The 9,605-nt window shown below is 46.1% G+C and overlaps 1 protein-coding gene across 1 annotated transcript; it reads right to left on the bottom strand.

Moving 5' to 3' along the window:
* Positions 1 to 2,225: 2,225 nt before the first annotated feature.
* LOC131650740 (uncharacterized) lies at positions 2,226 to 3,164 on the bottom strand. The gene has a single exon (XM_058920438.1). The coding sequence runs from the start codon at positions 3,162 to 3,164 to the stop codon at positions 2,226 to 2,228; it is 939 nt and encodes a 312-aa protein (XP_058776421.1).
* Between the last annotated feature and the right edge of the window lie 6,441 nt (positions 3,165 to 9,605).

The following is a 9,605-nucleotide window of genomic DNA, read 5'->3' as shown; positions in this document are numbered from 1 at the left end:
ATATTTATAAAATTCAAGACGTCAATGTGAATGACCTCAAAATTTTATAAAAAAAATCCAATTTTAAAATAATTTGAATATTTGAATATTGTGGGCAAATTTTGGGGTATGACACATCCTCCCGGCCATGTCTGGTCGGCTGAGGAGTTGCTTAATGGGTTGGTCTGTCCGGACGACAATGGTGTGGGCGAGGAAATAGTATCTCAGCCTCCTCGCGGCCGTTATTAGGGCCAACACAACTTTCTCTATCTGCTGATATCGGGCCTCGGGCCCTTGTAGGGCTTTGCTCGTGAAGTATACGGGCTTCTGTCCGTCTTCCGTTTCTCGGATTAAGGCCGCGCTGACTGCCTCATTCGAGACAGCCAGGTAGAGATATAGGGTCTCGTTGCCATCCGGTCGGGATAAGACGGGCGGTTTGGAAAGTACCTGTTTGAGGTGAGATAATGCCCGTTCGCACTCCTCGGACCATTCGAAGGTCGCCTCTTTCCGAAGCAACTTAAAGAATGGGAGGGCATGCTGGGCGGATTTTGCGACGAAGCGGGATAGTGCTGTGAGCATCCCGTTTAGTACTTGGATAGATTTTTTATTGTTAGGGGTAGGAAGTTCCGAGAACGCTCGGCATTTATCCGGGTTGGCTTTTATTCCTCGTTCGGTTAGGTAGAATCCGAGGAATTTGCCCGCCCGTACTCCGAAAGTGCACTTCTCTGGGTTAAAACGCATCTTACAGGATCTGGCCTGCTCGAACACCCGTTCAAGATGTGCCGTGTGGTCGTCGTCTTCTCGAGATTTGACGATCATGTCGTCCATATATACCTCGAGGGTGTCGCCGATCTCTCCTCGGAAAACCTTGTTCATCATCCGCTGGTACGTGGCTCCGGCGTTCTTGAGTCCGAAGGGCATTACGTTGTAGTAATAATTGCCCGACTCGGTCATGAATGCCGTGCATTGCTTGTCGCATCTCGCCATGGGGATTTGATTGTAACCTGAATAAGCATCCATAAACGACAATAATTTATAGCCGGCCGAGTTGTCGACCAGCCTATCAATATTAGGCAATGGGTATGCATCTTTGGGGCATGCCCGGTTAACATCAGTATAATCAACGCACATTCTCCATTTTCCATTAGATTTTTTGACTAGTACAACGTTTGAGAGCCAAGTTGAATACTTGGCCTCGGAAATAAAATTTGCCTCTAGGAGGTCTTTTACAGCTTTCTCGGCAGCCTCCGCTTTCTCGGGAGACTGCCGACGCCTACGTTGAACTACTGCTTTTGCGGTCGGATTGATGGAGAGCGTGTGGCAGGCGACCTCAGGGTCGAGTCCGGGCATCTCTGCTACGCTCCAGGCGAACAAGTCGGCGTTGTTCCTCAGGCAAGCTATGAGCTGCTTCCTCGGTGTATCCGGGATGTTCTTGCCGATCTTCACAGCCTTGTCGGGGTTGTCACCCAGAGGAATGAGCTCGAAATCCCCGTCTGGAATGGGCCGGATAGGGTGAGCTGTCTTCGGCTGCGGCTCTTCGCCATTCTTCAGCTCCTCTTCTGTGAAACGAGCGTCGAGGTCGACTGAGCTGACGTCTGTTGTCGTCTGCCGATCTTCAGGAGGGGATTTATCTTCAGCCCTTGGTTTTTTTTTGGAGCTGGAGGGTGGGGAGATCAGCTCCAGTCCCTTTACTGATGCGTCGAATATCCTCCTAGCAGCTTCGATGTCGGCATTGACAGTGACTACTCGTCCTCTCTTCGTATAGAACTTCATCTTCAAGTGAACGGTTGAGGGGACGACAGTGAGTTCGGCCAGAGTGGGGCGCCCGATGATGCAGTTGTAGAGGGTCTTGCAGTCTATCACCAAGAACCGTGTCTTGACTTGCCTGGAGGCTTCCCCTTCCCCGAAGGAGACGAGCAGTTCGACGTAACCCCACGACTTTGTGGTCGTTCCGTTGAATCCTTGGAGGTCGGAACCCACGTAAGGAGTGAGATGCGAGTCGTCCAGCTGTAAGGTTTGGAAGAGGTGGGAATACATGATGTCGACCGAGCTTCCCTCGTCGACCAAGATCCGACGGACGTGGAAGTTCGCCATCCTTGCTCGCACGAGCAGCGGGATTGTGGCGTTCGGGGCTCCGCCGGGCAGTTCCTCCAGGTAGAAAGTGATCGGTTCTGACCTCCCCTTAAACCTCCTCAGGGTTGGGGCCAGGTCCGTGGTGGCGCTGATCAACTCGTCGAACTTCCTTTTCACTGAGCCGATTTGAGGGAGCCAGGGTCCCCGCCGTTGGATATCAGCATTGCTGTCGGGAACCCTTCCCAGACGCTGAGGGCAGAGGTCACCCCGACCGAGGGTAGGAAGTCTTCTGGTCGGGTGACGGATAACGCCACCTGCAGTGGCCTGGCGTTCGGCGAGTTGCCCTCGTCGGAGCTCCGATGGTCCTTCCTTCTGGGAGGGTCTCCTTTCCTTGTGTACTTAGAAAGGTGACCTTCTTTAATCAGTGTCTCGATGGCGTCCTTCAGGTGTATGCACTCGTCCGTCAGGTGCCCGTGGCTCTTGTGATACTTGCAGTATTTGGACTTGTCGGTCCCCGGCCGGGAGGGATTCGGCTTCGGGGGCCTGATGTTGGAGTTTCTGAACTCGGCGTTTATGCACTCGGCCAGGATCTTTTCCCGCGAAACTTTCAGGGGGGTATAGTCGTTGAAGCGCCCTGCTGGCCCTCTGCGCTCCTTTGTGTCACGGGATCTGTCGTCCCTTTTTCTCTCGTTTGCTCGGGGAGCGGCGGACGGGTCTTGGCTCGAGCTCCGAGTAACGCCATTCCCCCTTGATGCTTTGACTGCGGCCGCTTCGCCTTCCTCGAAGGAGATGAAAGCCTGCGCCCTTTTCAAGATGGCGTTCATAGATCGCATTTTTTCGATCTTTATTGCTTTTCTGAATTCGCTGCCGGGGAGGAGCCCTCGCTCGAGGAGATACCTTTTCATGTAGTCGGTCGTCTCTACTTGGACGGCCTCCTTGTTGAATCTGTCGAGGTAGTCTCGGAGAGGCTCGTTGGTCCCTTGGACTACGGCTTCGAGGTTTGCCTCTGATTTCGGTTGACGGCAGGAAGCAGTGAAGTGACTCAGAAAGAGTTCCTTGAGCTCGGCCCAAGACTTGATGGAGTTAGGAGGGAGATTCCTGTACCAGGTCATTGCCCCCTTCCGGAGCGTGGTCGGGAAGATTCGACATTTGATGGAGCCGTGGACGACGTGGTACTCCATGACGGCCTCCAGGTTTCTGATGTGATCGTCGGGATCTGTAGTCCCGTCGTACGCATCCAAAATCGGGGGGTTTTCCATTCCTCGGGGAAGGCGGGCCCTTCTGATGCTTTCGGATAAGGGGCTGCGGAATTCCTCCTCGTCGCTGGCGCTCGGAGAGATCGAGCGTGTGTTACGCCGGGCGGGTTCCTCCTTGCGAGGTTTCCTCCCTTTCCTGGCGAGTCTCCTTTCCTCTCTGTCGGGAGAAGGGCTCTCCTCCTCTGTGGGCTCAAGCCTCCGATTTTTCTTGCTCTTTCGCAGAGGGGAGCGCGAGTAGGACCTCTGGCGGCAGGATCTTTTCGGTGGAGACCGAGAGGAGGACGGTGAGCGTCGGCGAGTCCTCCTAGGCGGGGAGCGCGAAGAGGAGGAACGCGATCGACGGTGCCTCCGCGGGGGAGAGCGATGACGATGCCTCTTCTCCAGTTTCTCAATCCGTTCTCCCTGGAGTCGGATGAGGCGGTTGGTCCGCTGTAGCTCTTTGAGGATGACGAGGGTTGAGGGGTCGGTTTCCGCACGGGTGTTGCACCCCAAAATTTGCCCTCTTTATTTGAGCTATAAGTTAATAATGACGTTTATTTCGTCATTCAAAAACGGAAGAAAAATAATAAAGAGTTCTTGAGATGTTAAGGTAGTAAAGTGTGAAGAATGGTTTAAAACAGTGAAAGTACGAGAAAATTCACAAATACTATTTGGAAGGTCAAATGAGTTAAGTTCCCGCGTTGTCTCCACTGTTTCGACGATATCTGCAACTTTCGTGTTCGGCTCGGAAGCCAATTCTTTGAGGAAGGTCGTCAAATTTGCAAATTACTTGAGGTTTCGCAGTGAAAAACGGTGCTGAATGTAGGGTTTTCGGATAATAAAAAATTCATATCTCACAATCCGCTCGTCGGATTCTCTTGAAAATTTAACTGGAGCTCCGTACTATCATTACCAAGATTTTATATGTTCGGACCAAAGACCAATTATGCACCAAAAATTCCCAGCATTTTGAAGAACGCCTTGATTTTTCAGTGAAAAGTGTGCTTTCGGGTATGTCGCGCCAAGTTCGAAAATTCATAACTTTTTCGATTTTTATCGTATGAAGTCCATTCCGGCGGCATTCACTCGGAAATTTCGTTATCTTCGATTCTTCGTCACACGTGCTAAGTCAGATTTCGAGCCGAAGTTTGAGTTTTATCGCGTTCTTTGAGCGGTACGCACAAAATTCTGCACAGTCGCACCAGATGAACCGATTTTTCTCGTCATTCAAACGCGCATAATTTCCTCACCGTTTGTCGGATTGAGACGATTCTCGCGGCTACGAGTCACAAATTTGGTCACCTTCGCAGTGATGTTCGTTTTATTTCCGAATTTCGCACCGATTCACGTTTCCCCAAAAACGAGCAAAAAAGAGATACGTCGGGGGCATTTTTGACATTTCACCTCTTACCCTTTATAAACAATTTTCCCTCTTTTTCTCTCATAATTTCAATTTCATCCAAAATCTCATAAACTTTTCTCTCAATTCTCTCTCAAATTCTGTAAATCAAAACTCACAAATTACACAAAAACTCCAACAACTTCATAGCAACTCTCAAGAATCATGAAGAACAAGGGATAATCAAGCATCGAAGAATCACATAGCACCAACATCACTCTTCAGCATCATTTCGTATATGCAAATCCGTCAATTCTTGAGGTAATGCTACACCACTCACAGTTGACAATTGCTTGCGGAATTTAGTGTTTAGTGTTAGAATTGATTGGAGTTTTTGATGAATTGATGTCGATACTAGCATAGAATTGTATTTGTTGCTGTAACTCAGTATAGATTCATAATACTAGTGGTTAGGTTGATATCAATTTGATGAAAATCTCATGTAGTTTTTAATGTACTCTATGTGTTTTATAGAAATAATATGCTAGCATAGATTAGTGATAGTGATTAATTCTTGATGCTTCTCAATGCATAAAAAAGGCATATACTAGGATTCTACGGCTTTATCTTTGGTTTGTGAATATACGTAGTGTCGGTGTCGGCATCGAGGCTTAACTTTAGTGTACATGTTGTTTGTTAACTTTTGGCTCGGTTTTGTTTTCATCATTTTAGAGAATTAACATAGTCTATGCGATTTGGTAGTTTGCTTGAATCTAGTTCCATCATGCTTATTGATTATAGTGCCATTCTCTCTTGATATCATGACATTAGCATCTTGTTTATTTTGAGTTTCTAGTATTGGATACATTAGGCTACTGACATATAGTTTTCATTTCAAGAATGCACTGAATGCCTTACTAACATAAGCCATGCATGTTAATCAGTTAATGATATTCAAGTTGGCAATGGATTTGTATTGTTCTCATTTCCCGATGAGCAAAGTGTTTGATAAGTTTGGTGACTCTCGAGAATGAATTAAAATGTTGATTATACTTGAATATGCTTCATGAAAATGTCTAGAAAATAGGTGGAATAGAAGTGTTCTTTGCTAGTGTTGGTAAACTTAATTGTTGCTATCCTTGATTGTGGTATATGATGTGAGTTGAGTTTAATTGTGGTGGATTCAAAACACTAGTAGTGCAGAATTTTTGATGGATTAATATTGTAGTTTGGCTTTGCTTGCTAACTCATAAAAATGCTTTGAAACTATGAGAATAAGATGTGGTTGTGTCCTAGTGTTTATTTGTTGCATATGGCATGATCCTTGAGACTCTTAGGGACTGTTTTTTAGAACTATTGTAGTGCAGTTTCTTTTCCATTGACTTAATTGTGTTGCATTTAACCATTCTTGACTCATGAAAAGCATAAAAAAATTGGAAGATAATTGTGGTGTGATTTTCCTATTGTTTGGATATTGATACAAGGTGGACATAGAGTTTATTTGAATGTTGATTGATGCCTTAAGTGCTGGAAATTTTTCTGCTATGCTTAGCTTTGCTTGTTGTTTTTCCCAATTTTCCATAGCGCGTGGTGTGTCGGTTTCACTTTAAAACGTCATAACTTTTGAACCGTGATTAATTTTTGAGCATGTGAATAATGTTTTTCATACGTAATAATATTTTCGGAGCTGTTTGTACAGTTTATTTTTGTTTTCGGCCGACTTTTTTTACCGTTTTTGCTACTGCCCCTATTCCGAAAGTCGTGCTTCCGGGCCGATTTTGTAAATTCTAATCGCATATTTGACTTCTTTAGCACGTTTTAATCTTGCAATAAAATTTTGGTTTAATTCTGACAAGTTTAGTTTTCACTGGTTTTACCCGGTTTCGCCGTTTCGGTGTACTGTTGTGCATGTAAATACTTGTGTTGGCTTCCGTAGTTTTAGTGTACATATTTTATTTGTTCTTGAATGCTATCTCATGTTTCTTCTTATTCGCTTTTGTTATGTTTTCACTTTCTATTCCATTATACATTTCCGGTTTAGCTTATAATTCAATAACGCAATTCCAATTGCGGTGTCTTGTTATCTCTAACGTGTGTACTAGTATGCAAGGCAACATGGAGGCTCTGGTCGATGCCCGCTCTAGTGTTCCGCTTTATTTGCGGGACACGACATTTATCCTCTCTCTGATTCGCGTTTCTACACGCATCCTTTATCATTATACTTGCTTGTCCGGATTTCTGTTTCCCTTGCAGGTGTATGGTATTCGTTGTGCCCGATGCACACGTTGGCGCGTGATTTACTTTCATCGCGCCGACTCTTGATTGCTTATGCGGAGTTTAATCGGAGTGCTGACATGTTTGCTGTTGCTTTTGGTAGCTCGCTCGCGGGATCCTAGTTTACTCGCTCTCTTCGCTTTAGCTTACGGATCATCATCCGTTTGGTATTGATTCCGTTTCATTTTACTTTTCTCGCACTTTATCGCTTTCTCGCATCATCCTTTAACATGAGAAGTAGGACCTAGACATGCATCTGGCCAAGCCCTCGAAAGAGGCTCTGCTTTTGTTGGTGTGTTTACATTTGTGCTTTGCGGGAGGGAGTCACGGTGTAATAAGTCCTATATGGCACTCCGTTAAGTCCTCATGGAAGGCATGCGGTCAAGGGTTCGTAATCAACCCCCGCCTGGTCTCATCGAGTCTGTTCAGTATGCGCACGCTACGCGTTGCTCGCTTCTGAACCTGCACAAGATCTTGTTATCGAGTATGTCAGGTAAAGGGTTCATGCAATCGGACCCCCGTCTTTCCTATAGCTCGCGTCGCTCGACGTTGATGCTCGGTGTACGCACGCACCGTTTTCCTTTACGATCCGTGACGGCTTGGTTGCTGAGAGGGGTCCGCCCTCTTGTCTATGGCCCGATCATTTTCACGAGGTCTAATGCTTGGTTGACTTGGGTTGAACTGCTCCCCTTGGCTATGGCGGGACCGTTTTTCTACCATTCGGTCAGTACCGTTGGTTTTGTTTGCTTTACGAGTGGATGCTCGTTTGTGTGCTATTTGTTTGCTTTTGCCCTTTTCCTCGTAGGTTGATAGCTTAGCTTAGACTTGTACCCTTTGTATGATAACATTAGGTAGCAAGCTTTCCCCCTTAGCTTAGGTCTTCCTCATGCATTCTTTAAAACACAAACCACACTCTTTGATTTTCTTTTTTTAAGAGCTTGTTATTTCCGCTCCATTCCCAGCATAAGTCTCCAAAGGTCGAGCAGCGGAGTGTGAATGTAACTCGTTCACCTAAAAAACACAAAACAAACAAAATTAGTTAGTCGAGCTACGGTAGCTCTGATTCTGCAAAACAGATACGTAGGCAGCGGGGTAGGGCCCGTGCGAGCACAATCCTTTCTTTTCCCTACATTCTGCATTCATTTTAGTCCAGATTAGCGTAGATTTGTTACACACCCATAGATTTAGACACAAGCGTGGATACCATCGAGTACGATGGGCGCGTGGGGTGCTAACACCTTCCCCTCGCGTAACCGACTCCCTTACCCTTTTTCTCTGGTCGTGAGACCGTTGTTTTGTTTTGTGGTTTGCTGGCATTCCCTTCCTTTTCAGGATAAATATGTTAGTGGCGACTCTGTTAATTTTCGCGGTAGCGACAGCTGGCGACTCTGCTGGGGACGTCTTGACCTGTTGCTGGTCCGGACTCAGCGAGTCGATCCTAGCGCTTGTGTGTTTATCTTTGGGTGTTTTTACTGCTTTGCATATTTATCTGTTTGCATTGCATTCTATGTGCGCTTTTATTTTTCTGCATCATATTCTGGACTGTCTGGATCTCTGTCTGTTGGGTGGGTGTTACAAGAGGTAAAAGGCCCAATACCCAGGCTATGTGTGAACCATAGGAACCCTAGGATAGAGTGGGAGCATGGTTTGTCTCGAGGTGTACGTCTCGGGATGGACTATGTGAACACGAGCAGAGTAGTGGTTTCAAACGGAGGTATTATCGTCAGCCGCTTACGCGCTGTGATGATGCTTACCTTCGGGCGGACCGTATACTGCGTTTCATGACCTTACCTTGGCCTAGATTTTTACCCGTGAGTGGGGCGGGAATCAATGATCATTTAACAGGTACATTGTTGGTGACTGCTGTTCTTGTTCGTGGGTTACCGCTGTTCTCGTTCGAGTGTACTATTGGTTCCTGTTCGTGGGGTACTATGGTTCTTGTTCGAGTGGCAATCTGTGTTCTATTCCAGTGTGTTATTGATTATGGGCTTTGGTTCCGTGGATTGACATTCTATGTTCCGTGTGGTATATCATTTGGGGCCGAACCTTTGGCTTTGTACTATGTGTGTTACCGGCAGTCCAGAATGCCTGGTGGGCGGCAACAAGTCCCACCACTTTGCATCATTGCATATTTACTTTCCAAAAAATGATGTACAAAAAAAATAACTAGCATACTAGCATGCATGTTCCTTCCATTTTCAAGGAATCATATCTTTAAGCCTCGTGTCAAGCTCTTTCATCTCTTGCTAAAAATCAAAACATGAGAATTCCTTGGAAATCGAATAAACATGGCATTGTATTCATACCATGCATCTCATACATTTCATGCATAACAGGTGTTCAAGCTCGAGGATCTCTTATTCAGACTTGGTACTCTCTTCAGGCTCGCACACTTGACTTGTTACTGTTGTGAGCTCAAAGATTGGTCATGGAACAACTTTGTGGGGATTTTATCCAAGGTGAAAGCTCAATTGGGTTTCTTTTTGAAGACAGTGTAGCGGTAAAAATGTGACTCGAGCGTTTATCGCGCGCTCGAAGTACAACAGAGTCGCCACCGAACTTTATTTATTCCAAGGAGGAAAGGGAAAATATCGATAAAATCCACGAATAAAAAGAAATGGATAAGATGGTCGTTCGTAACCAAATTTGGGTTCGGGAGTCGATTAAGCAAGGGGAAGGTATTAGCACCCCTCACTTCCATCGTA

Source organism: Vicia villosa, linkage group LG2 (genome assembly GCF_029867415.1).
Source record: "Vicia villosa cultivar HV-30 ecotype Madison, WI linkage group LG2, Vvil1.0, whole genome shotgun sequence".
NCBI classification, from domain to species: Eukaryota; Viridiplantae; Streptophyta; class Magnoliopsida; order Fabales; family Fabaceae; genus Vicia; species Vicia villosa.
Note: the sequence above shows the minus strand (reverse complement) of the source record. Positions and strands in the feature narration are given on the sequence as shown.